The following is a 17326-nucleotide window of genomic DNA, read 5'->3' as shown; positions in this document are numbered from 1 at the left end:
GCTGCCAGTAGCATCGGCTCATGCTGTCATACCGTATGGCCTCAACTTACACTCAATAGCTACAAATGAACGTAGTAAAGCATGTGCCCGGCAGTTTACTCCAGGATTTCGAACCGGTTGCTTCACTTGAGCTCCGATACTCGTTTCACTCTCGTTCCAGCCAACACCTACCTGATTAAATTACTCCAACAGGTTTACTTGTAATTACTACTTACAAATGTGATTTATCGACACCTATCGTTCGATTTCCGATTATAAATTTACATCAGCAATAAAATGGATTTCGACCACCGAAATCATACCACCGCTTCAACAATACGTATGTACTTTTTTTAAAATTAATTATTTATCAATACTCAGATTATTTTCGTACCCAAACTACGTGTGAAATTAATTTCTTCGACTTACATCACAAAACAAAAGCAATGTCAAGTTCGTAAATGATAACCAGCTCACGATTTTAAAGTAATTGCTCTTTGAAAACATATAAAATTTATCTATTGTAATTTAACAGCGGCCTTGAGTTAAATAATAGTGCTGCCAATCCATGATTTATTATTTACCTCGACAAATTTTTTCTCTTGCAATTATTTTCCTTGTAACTCACTCGCGATTGCCGTTTATAGCAACGCGCATTTCTAACGAGTATAATAATTTCCATAAAAGTGATTAGATTATTAAGCGCGGATGTTAATTAAAAGTAAAAAACAATACATATTTGTATATCGCAATATATTATATAAAATAATGAATTGCTGATAGTCAAAAACGTCGCAATACGCCTCCTTTTCTCACTATGTCACCGATTTTAGAATAATAATAATAATAATAATAATTTAAAAAAATATCGAGGATTTAAATTTAAATCGACCGAGTGATTTAAATAATTAATGATGATTGTTCAGCCGTCCCTTGGCATCATACGAAATGTAGTCAGCTCCTGAGATTTCCGGTCCCGCCGGCCCCATGTGTCCCATACGTATTCGTATCATATCAGTATTAGTATAATACGTGCAGCTATTCACTTCAAGCCTATGACGTCTACAGCTTTCTTACCAAAAGCATCCAGAGCCTGACGCATTGACGTCACCACATCCTGAGTGATTTCCCGTCTAATCTTTCCTTCGACCGCATGCTTACCGCAGCACTTGCCGCTTTTCTTTAAAATCTTTTTATGTCTCTTCGTTATTATTTTCTCTTGTATCGGCGTCACAATGCCTGGACACTCAATTGTCCTCGTAATGTACAACTATCACGGTATTATTTTATCACCATTACAATGCGGGTATCAAATTATAACAAAAGAATTGAAACAATAAATTAAATTTTAATAATAATAATAGATGTTATTATTTTTTATAATAATACAGATGAAAAGTCTCGGATGACGACAACGGCAACACTTACAGCAGAAAAAGAAGACACGATTTTTACTCTTATCGTCGTGGTTATCGGGGTAATAGTCGCGATAATTATTCTGTTTTCTATGGGCGTATTTTTGGATTGCAGACATCAGTGAGTAGAAAATTAATGTTTTTTAAATACCGATAAATAAATAAATAAATAAATAAATTGATTTACTTTTCAGAAAACATAATGCGAATAATAACAAACCGTTGCGCATGAAAGCCCCAACGCTGGCGCGCAAAAAGAAGCGAATGGACGATGAAAAGTCTCTGGCCTCGGATATGTTTCCCAGCGGATTGACGGATTACGGAGCGGGAGCCTTAGATGTAGTAGTTTAAATAAGAAAATATATGTTTATATATTTAAATGAATATTGTTAATTAATATATGAGATATTATATTGGACTTTTTTATTCCATTACGAAGTATGCTAAGTCGGCATTGTTATCTTAGCAAAAAATTAAAATGTGTTGACGTCAGAGAAAAAATAGTGAGCTATTGGAATTTATACGGAATTGATGAGTCAATTTGTGGATGCAAATAACCCGCGATAAAACAATTAGCGGATTTCGGATACATTATCATGACTGTGATATAAATTATAATTTTTTACGTCAGTTTGCTCAACCGTCAGAATAATAATTATTAATTATACAAACAATAACAAAGCTATTGTCTACAGATTTAAATCGCTTGTAGATCTTCAGCGTTATTTCGAGATAATCTTGTTCTTAAATAATATTTATAGCAACGTGTGCCATATATATTCACACAGATTATATCTTAATAATTATTTAGCTAACAGAATTTATAAACTTACGGCTACACTTGGTAAATAATTACACAAATAATTATCTTTATTTTACTTTTTTTTCGTTTGTAAAACAAACATTTATTTGTTGTTTTTGTAGTATAAAAAATCAGGAAAAATGTCAATACCAAAGTTATTATTTTTTATGCCCGCATTTACAATATTCGTACTAATGCAGTGTACTTTACATTTATAATATGCATAATGTATACTAATTAATTATATATTTATGATAAAAAATATTTTTTGTGATATTTAATATGGAAGTCCTGCGTTCCAAAGCCATTATTATTTTTAAATCCAATAACAATTGTATAAAAAAATTATATCGAATGTAGGAAGTGATAATTATTATTATCATTTTTTTTTATTTGTAAATGTTAATATAAAAAATATGAACGCCGACGGCTGGTCGGTGAAAAAAAAATTTCCGTAAATAAACTTGATTGTGGAATGCGATTATAGATTTCGTTGAAGGTCATCAGTGAATTCGGGAATACAAGGTCGTGATAGTGAGCAAATTTACCAAAGGATGAGTTAATATTTTTAAGGAAAAATTTAACAACGTCCGAGAACCATCGCCAGGAGTGCCATGCGCACATAAACACCGCACTCAGCTTGACGGAAGTAAGCAGCCCGCGGATCGGTATCGAACTCTGGGCTTATTTCAAAGTTACGTGGGAGGGGGTGCATGACGACCATCTTCCTCTTGGCTCGGGTCATCAGCTGCGGAGTTACGACAAAGTGCCCGCAAACCTGTAATAATATTTATTAAATTTATCAATGTGTTTTAATTTATTGCTGTTTGTTGAGACAACAAATCTTGTTTCAGTTACCTGATTATACTCGTCCTGGGAGACAAAGCGTTCGCGCTGGATGCGTGTCATGTAGAGGACATCAGTATCAGCGAGAACCTCTTCAAGGCTGGCGAATTTTTCCTGAAGAATTCCGCGCTGGGCGACGTAGCTCACAACGTGATCGGGCATTCCGAGCCCTGGTGGACTTACGTACCTCAGATTAACATTGTAGAGTGTGAGTAATCGGGCGAGGGAGTGGACAGTCCTTCCATGCTTCAAATCGCCGACCATGGTGATGGTCAGACCATTAACAGTACCGATTTCTTCACGAATAGTGAATATGTCAAGCAGCGCTTGCGTGGGATGTTCACCTACACCGTCTCCGGCATTTATCATGGGCTTGCGACAATGCTGAGCTGCTCGTGCGACGGCTCGGGGTTCGGGATGTCGTAGGACAACGGCATCCGCATAACCAGCCATTACGGCAACCGAGTCCTCGAGACTTTCTCCTTTTTTAACGGAGGACGTAGAACCGTCCATGTGAATTACGCGACCGCCAAGACGCTGCATCGCAGCAGAAAAACTGCACGAAGTTCGTGTGCTCGCTTCGTAGAATATTGATGCCAGGACTTTGCCTCGTAAAATGTGATCCAGCGATCGCTCTTTCATCACAGCAATGCGTAGAGTTTGGGCGGCATTGAATATATCATTGAGTTGTTCTTTAGAAAACATATCGGCGGTGAGAATGTGTTGCCCGGCTAGTCCGTGACTGGTTTGTAAATGGACTGGTGGAGGTATCACTTGATTGAAAATAGTTCGCTGATCTTTTGAGGCTGTCGTGAGTAGCGGCGACACGCATCGCTGGGTAATTTTAGCGGAATCTCGTGCCTCAACTTCGGGTGCGAAGTGAACGTTTCCTTTTACTGATTGGAATAAATAAGAGAAATCATTGGTCTCGTCGATGGGTATTTCTTGGACTCCGTTATGTTTCTCGTAGTTTGGTGAGAGGAGACGGTCGAGCGCTGAATTCGGTCGGCTCGTTACGTCGATCATCGGTGCCTGGAGGTACGTCTGGCTCTTGGCGGCTCTCTGGACTTCTCGTATGTCCTGTCCGAATCCTGGATTAACTAGTATCTGTCCCTCGACGTAGGCGACTTCTCCTTTCAACACAACTCTGTGGACACGTCCCCGTAACTTCATTCCAGCGAATGGCGTCCATTTGGATTTGGTAAACGGCATCGCGGTTGGCACGGTCCATTCTTCGTCGAGATCAACTTCTACATAAGTATTTGGTTGGTCGGGAATGTTAAATATTTTTTTAGGATTACGGTAAAATTTGTCAATGAGATCCTGCAATTAAAAAAACAAATATTTTTTTTAATTTTTATGAGTAATAATAAAAATATTCAGACGAAAAAAAAGACGGTTTAATGAAACTACTTTATACTTTATCGGGTAATCATTGTTAAGTGGAGTGATCGCTTATCTCAGTGACTTATCGCTGAACAACGTTCAACTTTTTTTTACAATAAATGATAAAATACCCCACAAAGTCTTTTCTAATCTTTAGTATAGCTTTTTTTATTTTTTATTTTTTTTACTTTATGTAAGTATAGAATTTTACAGCGAACACCACGACCATCATCGCGTTCAATGTCGAAGATTACCATTAGAGATTACTGATGATCTTTCAACAAAATTCAAGATCATTTTATTGATAAAGAATCGCGGGAGGGATTTACAATCTGTTTGTTTATCATTTAAAAATTAAGAAATATTTATATTTTTTTTTTTTTAAATTACCTCCATTGTTAGTCTTCCCTCATAGACGGCGTTTAGAAGGAGAGGTAAAATAGTCTCAAGACCTGGGTAGCCTGGCGGAGGTTTCTCACTTTCTTTTTCTTCAACAGTGTGCGGAGCTTCGAAAAAATTAAATAAATTATTTTTGAAACTCATCTAATCCAATAAAATAAAATAAAATAAATTAATTAATTACCATGATCGGTTGCAAAGCAATCGATTATGTCCATGTTGTCCCAAAGAGCTTGTTGGTCCTCAGGATTTCCCAGAATAGGTCTGACCTGTCCTTTGGCATGCCCGATACGCTCCAAGTCTTTCGAAGACAGGAATAAATGATGCGGACAAACTTCACAAGTAACAGCGAGACCCTTTTCTTTAGCCGCGCGAATTATTTGAATCTCCTCTTTCCGAGCGACGTGACAAACGTGAACAGGTCGATTGTGCAAACTAGCAAGAAGCAAGACCGCCGCAGTGGTCTGTCCTTCTGCGTGAACACAAAGCGGGTACTTTTTTGGCCAGCTGTCAAAGTGTTTCACCCAAACGCTCAAATCAGTGAGTCGCAAAGTGGTAAACGTTTCATTCAAATACATTTTCAATCCTGCTGCGAGCGGCGCTATTTCAGGACTCAGAGTGTAGTTTTCCGAAGAGGCACCCAAGAATAAAGCGTAGTCACAGCGTGCACCCAGAGCAGCCCGTTCCTTGGCGAGGGCGAATGACTGATGGTCAACCACTGCGGGGTTTGTGTTGGGCATCGCAAAAATAATAGTGATGCCGCCGGCCAAAGCTGCTGCTGTGCACGAAGCAAAGTCTTCTTTTTCCGTAGCACCTGGGTCACGTGTATGCACGTGGACATCAATGAAACCCGGTAATTTAATCATTCTTCTTGATGATAAGCAGTCAGTATGAGTCTTCATACGGGGCGCTTCGCCTTTCAGCATGCTGATGGCCTAAATAAAATTTATTCATCAGTAAATTGATTCTGATGAATAATGACAAGAATAATAAATAAATAAAACTCACGTCGACTAAAAGTTTGGCACACTTGACATCAGTTATCAAAGGTACTGAGTAATCGACAGCGAGTCTTCGCGTGCGGTACCCGTGAGTCATGAAATTGGAGACCCGACGTGCTCCTCCATTGCGCATCGGCAAATTAATGACCAGATCAAAATGTTTTTTAGAAAGAAAATCGGCAAGATGACGCAATTCGCTGGGACTTGAGTCTTCATTGACATCAATATTCTCGAAAGTCCATTGCACCGGTTCAACCTGTAATTAAAAATATTACGTGTATATAGATATTAACCACTGTCTCAGTATGTTTAATAATAAATAATATAAATAGTTATGAGATTATATTTATTGTATAATAATCTGATAAGTGAGATTAGATTTGGCAAGAATTTGACTCATTACTTTGAGTAAATATTTGAAAATATGTTATAAAATACGGCAGGTCGCTTTGTTCCATTATTTATAACCACCGTAAAGTTATTTATATTTTTCAACGCTCAGATGGTTCACTTGCATCATTTTACCGTCAGGTATTGAGTAACGTTTTTTTTATTTGATTCAGAATCTCGGTTATCATGGAAATTAAATGATAACTGAGGTGTCCGTAATCGTACGCACGTCGAAAAATAAAATAATTCATTAATTAATATATGTATATACATATACATATATTTATTGAGGTTTATTTTATTAATATTCTTTTAAATGAATAATCCTCTGATTTCTAAGAATTTTTAACTCTATTAAATTATTATCAATTATCGATACAAGACGTCCAATTAAAAAGCCCGAGTATGTGTTCGATAACGTGGATAGATATTTATCGCAAGGTAAGCCGGTGAATCTACTGTGCGGTGCTCAGTCTCTAGTCGAGTTGGTGATCGCAGTTCGTTAACACGAGTGTATATCAACATGAAGAACAACTTCCAGTTAATCGGATAATCGTTGACATACTTCATAAAAACCACAATTATTTGTACTCTGTTGTTTGTTAATTTATTTGTTAGTGCCGTTAAAAATATACCAAAATTGCGGCTTCAAAGGCAAAAGAGCTCAAGGGCCCATCCAAATTAGGAATGGGAAACTCAAAGTCACGATGCACAAAAATGTTTGCTAGCAAAAGCGACGACGACCACACGTCAGTCAGTTCTGTTGAGTCGAGAGACCCACCGTTTTCGACGGACATCAACGACGGCTGGACAGCAGACCATGAGCTAGAGCTTCTTCGTCGGACTATCGAACAAGATCCAGAGATTTTCATCCTCAACAATCTCATGATGTCCATCCAGTTCTTTGAGAATTATGACGAGTGAGTATTTTAATTTAAAATAACATTTTTTCTGTAGAGAATTTATTTGATAGGTCAGGTGATAATCAGTGAGATCGATTTTTATATCAGTCACTAATTTTTTTTCTTTGTCAGAGAAATAGCGAGCATAAGGCAGACACTTGTGTCGTCACTTGAGGAGGAATTCAACACCTGCTTGCCGGCACAGAAGCATGTTCTCATACCGGATGTACTTCAAGAGCGCCTCGCGCGTAAAGTTGACTTCACTTACGTCGGGCCGTCGATGATACCTTCCGTGGAATCTCTCCAGCCGATTCGTGTCTTTGTTGTTCATGACAACATCGAAGTCTCGGAGCAGAGTTTCGCTTCGCCTTATTGCAGCGTAAATGAAACAGTCACTTACAGCATGCAGTTGAAGCCCAGCAAACATAAAGGTAATTGTAGGAAGTAATAAGCTTGTAGAGATAAAAATTGTAAACTGATAAGAGCGATAAAAAACGTATTTATTTATTGGCTATTATTATTTGAATTATTTGTTAATTAATGTTTATTGCAGGATATGCGTTGTTGCAGCGGCTAGAAGTAAATCCCTCTAGGAGGAAGACCCAACGGGCGAGTGTAAATGTGATATATAGTGACGGTGATAGTTATTACAATGGTAGTAAAACTAGTCCAGATAACAACAGCTTGTCAGCGGATCGCGATAAGAAATCTAACGGAAGCGGAAGTTCAAATTTAACGGCATCATCTTCTAATTTAAATTACGAAGACAGCGCGTATGATGAGAGGGATAATTTTAATTTTAGCACCGGTAAATTTAAAAAGGAACAAAATAGGAAACAAATCAATGACAGAGGGGACGCGAGGACCAGGCAGACCAGAGATAAATTATTTAATGGAGCTGCCAGTTCTGCTGAAAGCACCAGTTCGGGTTACAAGTCCAGCAACTATGCCATTGACAGCGACAGTGACGGAAGTTACGCGATTTCGACTGTCGGTGATGTAAAAGTTGACTCAGAGACCGAGAGACCGGTATTCAGTCCGGAAATTCCTCGTGAGTGTTTCGAAATTTACGACCCGCGGACTACGCGAGTACAAAAAAATCTTAACAGTAAAGACAGAAAAATAAGAGGAATCATTCATAGTCGCAAGTACGATGTCTGGTATTTAAATAGCCGAAAATTTATGGATCATTTTTATGAATTATTTACTAATGGGTTGTCTGACTTGATGGGATTTGATGCGGATGAGGATGAAGATGGACCTTTGGGAGCAGTAATTTATCGGGATAAAATAGAACCACTGGAGTCGTTGATTGGTACCAAAGATGACCAGTTCGCTATTATACCTTGCATCTGGCTACCCTGGCCGGAAATCGCTGACGAGTGGCTCGACCGACCGCGTACCACGTGGCCCGACTACGACGTCATTGAAAGAGTCAAGGAAATTGGATGCTACATTATTCCTGAGGGCTACGCTGAAGAAAATGGAAACAACAGCTTGAAGAATCTCGAGTGGGAATTGACCTTTCCGGCGGCGGAACGTTATTTAGAAACGTGTATGGGTTATTCACAAGCTCGAGTCTACTTTATGGCTCTGGTGCTCAAGAAGACATTCATCCGTCCTATAGATTCATTTGTTGGACTCACGGCCAATCATATCAGACATCATATGTTCTGGATGATTGAGGAACTCGACACACCTTCCAAGTGGATGGAGAACCGCATGGGCGAATGCTTGATGACCTTCTTGGGGACTCTGTACCACTCAATCAGCCAAGACGAACCCATAATGCAGGACTATTTTATAAAAGAAAAAAATATATTTCCGGCAAAAAAATACCTTCTAAGAACGCAGAAACAGCTGAAGAGAATTATTGAGAATCCGGTGATGTATTTTATTCACGCGATGCAAAATATTAAACACAGCAGGAGTTTTTTTCCGAAATTAGACTACGCGACGTTGCTGAGAATACTCACTGATGATATTTTGATGCTGATAAATCCGCATCTGGGTGGAACTCGAACGATCAAGTCTCAGTCAAAGAGTATTGAGTCTTTGGAAAAAATTTATGAACCTACTGGAGGGTTTTGGGACAGCGCGAAACATGAGAAAGAAAAACGTCGGGTCAGGAAAATGGTTACTAGTAAAAACCTTGTCGACACAAAGACTTCTTACGACCAAATTTTAGAAATTCCGGTGAGTAAAAAATTGAAATCCACTTGTTAATTAAAATAGTCAATTAATTTTTTGAAAATTAAAATTTTAATAGGTAAAGTGTGCGGAAATGGAACCGCAGAGACTGTGCTTGCTGCTGGACTTATTTATCAGACACTTTATTAGAATAGCGGAGTGTTGTCACAAGTATCGATCACTGTCACAGAAGACAGTGTACATCGAACACTCGGAGAGACTCTGCATGATTTTATCAAAGTACGACAGCTATAAAGACGACGCAAAAGCTTACTTAGACAGACTCCACGCGCTGAAACGCCGCGTCGCCAGCACGAAACCCCAGAGTGATCCTCCCGAGACTCCGATTCGCAATTCCGATCGGTCTATTTTCTCGGCCTCGCTCAACAACCGCTTCCATCATCCAGTAGAATCTCAAACATCCGCGCCATTACCCTCGATCGGTGAGTCTGTGGACTACACACGAGAAAATTTCAAAGCTAAAAGTAGTAATGAGGGTCCCCATGAACTTGAATCCCCTCCAGCCCGCAAGCACGTCACCATGGCAGTAGTTCACGAGGTTCAGTCATCCTCGAGCTCGTCTACCGAAGCAATCGAGCTCCAGCAAATGGGGAATTCAAATGAAAATAGTGAGAAAAATAATAAGCCGCGATCTGTTTCGCTGAATGCCGACAAGAACTTGCAAGAAGAAACGACCTACATTTGATTTAAATAATTTAGCTTACCTTTATATTATTTAAATAATGACAGCTACTACTTACTGTATAAATAACTTTTATAATTATATATATTAAATAAAATATTTAATTTATTTATTAACTTACATCAACTCCATGCTCAGTGTAAAAGTCTGCTGTTCCCATACTAGCGTATAATTTGTACCCCATTTTATGTAAGCTGCGAATCGATGGGAGTAATTCCATTTTGTGCTAAAAAATAAATTAAATATAAGTAAAATAATAATTTAAAAGTTAATGTTATTTGATAATAAATACCTTGAAGCTGCCGATTGACAACAGAATTCCTTTTTCTGGTATATGAAACCCAGTACTCATCATTCCTTTCAAATAAGCCTCGTATCTGTTGTCACCAAAGCAAGCAACTTCACCAGTCGAAGCCATCTCAACTCCCAGAGTAACATCTGCTCCAGCGAGACGTGAAAACGAAAATTGCGGCACCTTGATGCCGACTTTACCGCAGCCAGCGAGGATGTCAACGGGATCTACTGTTTCGCCGACGATTAAACGCGTAGCTGTGGCTACGAAATCGTGGTTCAGAGTTTTTGAAACAAATGGAAATGATCTGGAGACTCGGACATTGCACTCAATTACTTTGAGCTCATTGTCTTTAGCTATCAGCTGCATGTTGAATGGACCAGTGACCTCGAGAGACCCGGCGATGGCTCGAGAAATGATTTTAATCTTAGCCAAAGTCTCGGGATTTATATCCTGCGGCGGAGTCACCAGTGTGGCATCTCCTGAGTGGACGCCAGCGTTCTCCACGTGCTCTGACACGGCCATGCACAGAATAACTCCTTCATAAGCAACCGCGTCGACGTCTATTTCTTTAGCTTCGAGAATAAATTTCGAAATAACAACCGGATGTTCTTTGCTGACGTCGCTCGCGTTTTTTAAATACGACTTGAGGTCTTGGTGTGAATGAGCGACGTTCATGGCCGCCCCACTTAGCACGTACGAGGGTCTAACGAGACAAGGATAGCCGACTTCTTCGCAGAACTCGATTGCCGACTGGAGATTCGTCAGTTCCTTCCACCGAGGCTGCGAAATTCCGATTCTGTCGAGCATTCGAGAGAATTTGAAACGATTTTCTGCTCCGTCAACAGACTCTGGTGATGTCCCGAGGATTCGCGCTTGCTGACGATGCAAATCCATGGCAATATTGTTGGGCAGTTGTCCTCCCATTGACAAAATAATTCCTTCCGGATTCTCGTGGTCGTAAATGTCCATGACAACTTCAAATGATATTTCTTCAAAGTAAAGTCGGTCGGACATGTCGTAGTCGGTACTGACTGTCTCTGGATTGTAATTTACCATTATTGTTTTACGGCCTAGGTTCCGGAGCTCCTTGAGACAGCTTACAGCACACCAGTCGAACTCTACAGAGCTTCCGATACGATAGACACCTGAACCAATGACCATAGTGTAGCCTGCTGGGAAGTCTACGTCATGAGTGGATCCATTGTAAGTCAGATAGAGATAATTTGTCGTCGCTGGCCACTCGGCAGCAACAGTGTCTATTTGCTTAACAAACGGGCGAATATTACTTTCCTTTCTTTGCTTTCGTACCACCAGCTCTGAGCTCTTAATAGCGGCAGCTATCTGCTTGTCAGAGAATCCAATTTGTTTAGCTCCCAGCAAGACCGCATGAGAGAGGATGCCCTGACCCAGACCTTCGAGCAATTCATAATACGAAATAATATTTTTCATTTTCTGTAGAAACCATCGGTCAATTTTTGTCAGCTCATACAGCCGATCTATTGAGTACCCAGCTTTTATTGACGCAGCCAATACAAACATTCTCTTGTCAGTTGGTTTCTCCAACTCGTCATCATTGAGTGGTTTTATATAAGGATCAAATCCGGTGACATTTTCATCAACCATACGAAGAGCTTTTTGAAATGCCTCTTCAAACTTGCGACCGATTGCCATCACTTCGCCCACACTCTTCATCGAGCTTCCGATTTTAGTGCTGACTCTCTGGAATTTGCTCAAGTCCCATCGCGGAATTTTAACCACGCAGTAGTCCAAACTGGGCTCAAAGCAAGCGGTGGTTTTGCTGGTGACTGAATTGTTTATCTTGGGCAGAGGAATTCCTAGTGATAATTTAGCTGCGACATAAGCAAGTGGATAACCAGTTGCTTTGCTAGCAAGAGCCGAGCTTCTAGACAACCTGGCGTTTACTTCAATGATGTAGTATTCTTCAGAAAAAGGATTGAGGGCATACTGAATATTGCATTCACCAACAATTCCAAAGTGTCTGATAACTTTTATGGCAACTGTACGCAGCATATTGTACTCGCGGTTAGACAGCGTTTGACTCGGCGCCACGACGATTGATTCTCCCGTATGAATACCCAGAGGATCGACATTCTCCATGTTGCAGACGGTAATGCAGTTGTCATAGGCATCTCTGACAACCTCGTACTCCACTTCCTTCCAGCCTTTCAGCGACTTGTCGATTATCAGCTGGCTTGAGTGAGCGAGTGCCTGCTGGGCTAGAACTCTCAGTTCTTCTTTGTTGTTCGCAAAACCAGAACCGAGACCGCCGAGTGAAAATGCCGCGCGTGCCATCACTGGATAACCCAACTTCTCAGCAGCCTCCATAGCTTCTTGGATAGAATAGACAGCAGCACTTGGTGCGACTCGTTCCTTGATATCATTTACTTTTTCGCTAAATATTTTACGATCCTCAGTGTCAATAATTGATTGAATTGGCGTACCAAGTATTTTTACACCGTACTTACTAAATACTCCTGATTTTTCGAGTTCGACACCACAGTTCAGTGCCGTCTGACCGCCGAAAGTCAGCAAAACGCCATCAGGTCTCTCGGATCTTATGACCTGCTCAACATAAAGAGGAATAATCGGCAGGAAATAAACTTTGTCAGCCATTCCCTTGGACGTCTGTACAGTTGCGATGTTTGGATTGATGAGAACTGTTTGGATTGATTCTTCACGAAGTGCCTTGATGGCCTGGGACCCAGAGTAATCGAACTCCCCGGCTTGACCGATACTGAGACCACCAGATCCTAGAATCAATACTTTCTTTGGTCTAGTATGTGCTTCTTCGCTGTCAGGTATGTACACCAGTTTCTCCGTTAATTTATCTTTGATATTATACTCCACTGTGGTATTTTTCATCTGGTATCTCGTAGCGTCTAGGAACACGTCGAACAAGCATTCGAGGTCTTGCGGTCCAGCTGTATGCTCAGGATGAAATTGTACTGAAAAATATGGCAGACTTGTATGGACAATTCCCTCATTGCTGTTGTCATTCGCGTTGGTGAAAAGCGGCTCCCAGGCTTCGGGCAATTGGTTAGTGTCAATAGCGAACCCATGATTCTGCGAAGTCATGTAGCATCGTCCGGTTGTTAGATGAAGTGCCGGCTGATTGTGACCGCGGTTACCGTAAGTCATTTTGTAGCTTTTACAACCGGCAGCAAGTGACAATAACTGATGACCCATACAGATACCAAAAATAGGAATTTTTTTTGTTGACATCACTCGACGAAGGTTGTCAACTGTTACTTGGCACACTGATGGGTCACCAGGTCCATTGCTTAAAAATAATCCATCATAATTGTCCTTCGTAAGATCATAATCCCATGGAACGACATCCACTCGAGCTCCGCGGTTCAAAAAACATCGAATTTGGTTGTACTTTAGTCCGCAGTCGACAACGCAGATTCTAGGGCTGCCTTGAGGGTTAAAAGTAACCGGTGATTTACGCGATACCTCGGCAACGAGGTTCCTGTCATTTGGGTTCGGTATCAATGGAATTTCAGTGACAGTCGCTGGCGGCTGTCCATGGATTATTTTTCCTAAAATACTTCCTTTTTCACGGATAACTTTAGTCAGTGCTCGGGTATCTATTTCGCAGATTCCCGGTATTTTTTGTTCCACCATCCACTGGGACAAGGTTTTAGTCTGACGCCAGTGACTCGGCGTGTCGCATATTTCTCCGACAATGAGACCCGCTGCCCATATTTTGTCTGATTCGAACCAGCTGTAAATAATATTACACTATTGTTAACAATCCATTAAAATAAATTGACGGCAATAAAATAAATAAACGTACTAAGGTAGTCCATGCTCATCTTTTTCGTCTCCTGGTACTCCGTAATTACCAATTAATGGATAAGTCAATACTAATATTTGAGCGTGGTAAGATGGGTCTGTCAATGATTCTGGATATCCAACCATACCAGTTTGAAAAACTTAAAAAAAAAATCTATAATCAGTTTTTTCAATGGAGTGAAAATTTTTTACATTTAATTGTTGGTCAAAAAAAAAAATTTATTAATTTATATATAAGCTGACTAGCCGGTAGCCACGTGAATTTAATTCGCACACATGTTAAATATTTTCATTGGACTTGCGCACCGCCATGCGTACGCCGATGTGATTATCAGCTTATCAGTAAGGAAAATAAAATTAACAACAATTTTTAAAATAACTGTTAATATCCGATATAATAAATTGTGCAATCAACAGTGATAATAATAATTAGAGTGAGAGAAAATGATATCTGACAGTAGGATTCGGAGTAAAGAATTTATTATCGGAAAATGGAGTCCGGAGAATGGAGTAGAGCGAACACGTGCTCGGCTTTGTAGATTTAATTGTTATATTTACCAACTTCTCCATCCACAGGCACGTGGGCTCCAAAACTTCTGCCGGGAAAAATAGAACCATTTTCTAGCAAAAGAAAACAGTCGTGTTCACCTCGAATCGACATAACTTCCGACACTGACGGCATGTTATAACGTTTAAATGCTTTTTCAAACTGATTACTGCCGGCTGGTGTCTGAACTTATGGCGATACTTTAGAGCATGCTTTTCCAGCAGACCCGTGTTCTGTGTTTGAAGAATCAACCGGCATCCCCTTCTACTTTTACTTTATTTATTCACATCTCCATTCGCTGCTGCCATCTATTTCAGCCTTGAATTGTTCTCTGTGACTGACTAAATAAAATGTGCGCTAACTTTTTTGAATCTCAATCCAGGTAAAAATTTTTTTCTTAAATTATTAATGAGGCTTCAATTTTTTTTTAAATTAAATTTATTAACACTGATGACTTGAAAGCATTAACAGTAAACTGATGAATTTTTCTTTTATCTTCAAACAATAATAAAATTTATTACATTAACAAACATAGAGTTGATAAGACAGCAGAAAAAAGGACATATGTATGTGTTTTTTCCGGAAAAACTTATCGTAAATTTAAAATAACAGGACGATGATGAATCAGAGTAAAAATAATTTTTAAAAAAAACTATTTGAATCAGGCGGCAATTCTTCTGTTTGTCCAAATTCCGTCGTCATTTTTTAAAAATTCAATTCGATCTGCAATGAAATTATCTTTCGAAAAGTAAAAGTCGAACCAAGTAGGAACCAGCTTGTATCCAATGCTGGAATAAATAAAAATAATTAAACATTTAATGTATCATAATAATTTATAAAACAATATTTATTGACTAACTAATGATCGGGCATGGATAAAATCTCGGGATCTAATTTAGCTTGACGCAGTAACTCATCATGACGTTTCTTCATCTCGTTCCAATCCACGGCTGTGTCTTGATGACACAAGTGAGCGCGAACTTTACAATAAAGCGGCTCTGCATCATAAACTTCTTTAACTTGGTCTCGGGGTAATAATTCTACTCTGCCTTCAAGTCTCACCTTGAGTAAAATACATTACAGATAGAGATTAAGATAAATAAACAACCGACGTTAAAAAGTTATTGCTTGTTGTAAGTAAAATAACTGTTACCTGTTTGGAAACTCGCTCATTTTTATCGCTGTCGTAGACCCAATAAATGCACATCGCGGCCTTGCTGTTGTTGCTCTACAAAAAAATATTTTATTTATATTTTATCAACAAACATATATAGATATATATTTATATAATTACCAGTTCCAAAGATTTTTTTCCGCGGCTGTCGGTGAAAAATTCAAAGCCATCTCTGTTGTATTTTCTCAGCAACAAATTTCTAGCTCTTGGAGTATTTCCTCTGGAAAATTATAAGTAAAAATAATTATTACGCAAAAAAATGTATTTTTATTTACGTACTCGGCAAGGGTTGCAAGACAAGTCACATTCGTGGACCCTTTGGTGAATTTATTCGCCTCATTATGCCAGTCCTTGAATAGATCACATGGATCATCGGATCTTAATTCGATAAAAGCTAGATCTGATTGTTGGTCCTAAAAAAATTTGAATATTGAGTACGAAGATAACGAGCTTTTGTTCGAAACTTATAGGTCGACACTTTAGTCGATATTCTGAAGAGTTTATTGAACTCACGGTAACTGCCATGTATATTAAGTAGTGAGGAGACAAAAGTTTAGTTATGACTTATAAGTTTGTGAAATATAGGAATCAATGGAAGTGCACTTGCGTATTGGAGCCTAAACAAAGCGAGAATGTTCACTGGATCAGCTCAATCGGTATACTGACCCCCACTGTGGTTATATTTCTGATCACAGCTCACTTCCAGTACTTAAATTACTTGCTCTAAATTTATAAAAAAATTATTTTGTTACGAAATAGGTGAAATTTGCTCCTTGGTATCAGATAACGTCCCAAAATTATCTTGGCATATTTAGCAGCTATTATTGATAAGCTACTATTGATAAGAGCTAATGAAATTTTATTCGTAATTCTAATCATTTTAAAAATTTTTAATTTTTAATTCTTTTTTTTTTTTTTTTTTTTTTTTTATTTTTTGTTATTAAAATTTCTGTAACTCGCAAATCCTTGACTTTAGCGACTCGACTCATAGGACTGGTTTTGAAGAAAATTAAATTTTCTATAAAATTATCCTGAACGTTTTTGTTGTATGCTCAGTAGTTAACGTTCTGAAGAGGAAAGAAGATAAATTTTATTGAGAAAATGACTTTCGCCGTTGGCACAAGTCACATTTTAATAAATAATTGAAATAATTTATTATTGAAGATTAAATTTTCATATTAAAAAAAAAAAAAAGGAAATTTTTTTGACATTTGCTGGTAATTAAAAGTCAATGAACTTATTTTTATATAAAAACTAGACTGTTAAAAATTTACAAAGAGGACAACTGTTTATTTATTCAATTCTTTCGAAGTGAATTTCATTCCGAGGTTGTATTTATTTTACTACTGAAAATCTGCTAAAAATAAACTCCTTATTTACCCTGTATGCGAAGTGATTTTCTTTTAAACTGAAATAAAATCCGTAATCACTAAAAATTTACTCATGATTTTTGGCAGTATAGAATTTTGAATAAATGA

General features: G+C 38.6%; 4 protein-coding genes across 6 annotated transcripts; 2 read left to right on the top strand and 2 right to left on the bottom strand.

The window, feature by feature from the left end:
• Nucleotides 1–45: 45 nt before the first annotated feature.
• Nucleotides 46–2216, top strand: LOC103569767 (uncharacterized). 2 transcript variants are annotated; one of them, XM_008547242.2, is made up of 3 exons: nucleotides 46–319; nucleotides 1371–1515; nucleotides 1589–2211. In XM_008547242.2, exons 1-3 carry the CDS (start codon nucleotides 277–279, stop codon nucleotides 1743–1745), a joined length of 345 nt encoding a protein of 114 aa, XP_008545464.1. In that variant the 5' UTR covers nucleotides 46–276; the 3' UTR covers nucleotides 1746–2211. The 2 variants fall into 2 exon arrangements, with proteins under 2 accessions (XP_008545464.1, XP_008545465.1); XM_008547243.2 differs by lacking the exon at nucleotides 46–319 and adding an exon at nucleotides 353–1257 and having other exon boundaries at nucleotides 1589–2216.
• Nucleotides 2217–2345: 129 nt separating this feature from the next.
• Nucleotides 2346–14913, bottom strand: LOC103569765 (CAD protein). The gene is made up of 9 exons (XM_008547239.3): nucleotides 14686–14913; nucleotides 14129–14267; nucleotides 10306–14056; nucleotides 10135–10239; nucleotides 5836–6084; nucleotides 5012–5762; nucleotides 4819–4934; nucleotides 3055–4365; nucleotides 2346–2974 (listed from the first exon to the last, which is right to left on the bottom strand). The coding sequence occupies exons 1-9, from the start codon at nucleotides 14807–14809 to the stop codon at nucleotides 2777–2779; spliced, it is 6744 nt and encodes a 2247-aa protein (XP_008545461.2). The 5' UTR covers nucleotides 14810–14913; the 3' UTR covers nucleotides 2346–2776.
• On the top strand, nucleotides 6274–10122 carry LOC103569766 (uncharacterized). Of its 2 annotated transcripts, none has more exons than XM_008547241.2 (5): nucleotides 6274–6359; nucleotides 6559–7138; nucleotides 7253–7551; nucleotides 7674–9316; nucleotides 9390–10122. In XM_008547241.2, the coding sequence occupies exons 2-5, from the start codon at nucleotides 6906–6908 to the stop codon at nucleotides 10014–10016; spliced, it is 2802 nt and encodes a 933-aa protein (XP_008545463.1). In that variant the 5' UTR covers nucleotides 6274–6359; nucleotides 6559–6905; the 3' UTR covers nucleotides 10017–10122. The 2 variants fall into 2 exon arrangements, with proteins under 2 accessions (XP_008545463.1, XP_008545462.1); XM_008547240.2 differs by having other exon boundaries at nucleotides 6276–6359; nucleotides 6601–7138.
• Nucleotides 14914–15107: 194 nt separating the features above from the next.
• Nucleotides 15108–16548, bottom strand: LOC103569768 (pyridoxine/pyridoxamine 5'-phosphate oxidase). Its single transcript, XM_008547245.3, has 6 exons — nucleotides 16362–16548; nucleotides 16128–16261; nucleotides 15969–16068; nucleotides 15828–15902; nucleotides 15534–15736; nucleotides 15108–15462 (listed from the first exon to the last, which is right to left on the bottom strand). The coding sequence occupies exons 1-6, from the start codon at nucleotides 16371–16373 to the stop codon at nucleotides 15336–15338; spliced, it is 651 nt and encodes a 216-aa protein (XP_008545467.1). The 5' UTR covers nucleotides 16374–16548; the 3' UTR covers nucleotides 15108–15335.
• Nucleotides 16549–17326: the final 778 nt, after the last annotated feature.

The sequence above is a fragment of the Microplitis demolitor genome, chromosome 3 (assembly GCF_026212275.2).
Source record: "Microplitis demolitor isolate Queensland-Clemson2020A chromosome 3, iyMicDemo2.1a, whole genome shotgun sequence".
NCBI classification, from domain to species: Eukaryota; Metazoa; Arthropoda; class Insecta; order Hymenoptera; family Braconidae; genus Microplitis; species Microplitis demolitor.
Note: the sequence above shows the minus strand (reverse complement) of the source record. Positions and strands in the feature narration are given on the sequence as shown.

What these genes read in the sequence shown, in the direction of transcription:
- LOC103569765 (XM_008547239.3), bottom strand. Translation starts at nt 14,809, where the DNA reads ATGCCGTCAGTGTCGGAAGTTATGTCGATTCGAGGTGAACACGACTGT. An exon ending in GATGAGCATGGACTACCTTA is followed by an intron (nt 14,057 to 14,128) that starts GTACGTTTATTT and finishes TATTATTTACAG; the next exon opens with CTGGTTCGAATCAGACAAAA. An exon ending in ACACTGAGCATGGAGTTGAT is followed by an intron (nt 6,085 to 10,134) that starts GTAAGTTAATAA and finishes TTTTAATTACAG; the next exon opens with GTTGAACCGGTGCAATGGAC.
- LOC103569767 (XM_008547243.2), top strand. Translation starts at nt 1,215, where the DNA reads ATGCCTGGACACTCAATTGTCCTCGTAATGTACAACTATCACG. An exon ending in CGTAATGTACAACTATCACG is followed by an intron (nt 1,258 to 1,370) that starts GTATTATTTTAT and finishes ATAATAATACAG; the next exon opens with ATGAAAAGTCTCGGATGACG. An exon ending in TTTTTGGATTGCAGACATCA is followed by an intron (nt 1,516 to 1,588) that starts GTGAGTAGAAAA and finishes TTTACTTTTCAG; the next exon opens with AAAACATAATGCGAATAATA.
- LOC103569766 (XM_008547241.2), top strand. Translation starts at nt 6,906, where the DNA reads ATGGGAAACTCAAAGTCACGATGCACAAAAATGTTTGCTAGCAAAAGC. An exon ending in TTCTTTGAGAATTATGACGA is followed by an intron (nt 7,139 to 7,252) that starts GTGAGTATTTTA and finishes TTTCTTTGTCAG; the next exon opens with AGAAATAGCGAGCATAAGGC. An exon ending in ACCAAATTTTAGAAATTCCG is followed by an intron (nt 9,317 to 9,389) that starts GTGAGTAAAAAA and finishes AAATTTTAATAG; the next exon opens with GTAAAGTGTGCGGAAATGGA.
- LOC103569768 (XM_008547245.3), bottom strand. An exon ending in TGTCTTGCAACCCTTGCCGA is followed by an intron (nt 16,069 to 16,127) that starts GTACGTAAATAA and finishes ATAATTTTCCAG; the next exon opens with AGGAAATACTCCAAGAGCTA. An exon ending in GAAAAAAATCTTTGGAACTG is followed by an intron (nt 15,903 to 15,968) that starts GTAATTATATAA and finishes ATTTTTTTGTAG; the next exon opens with AGCAACAACAGCAAGGCCGC.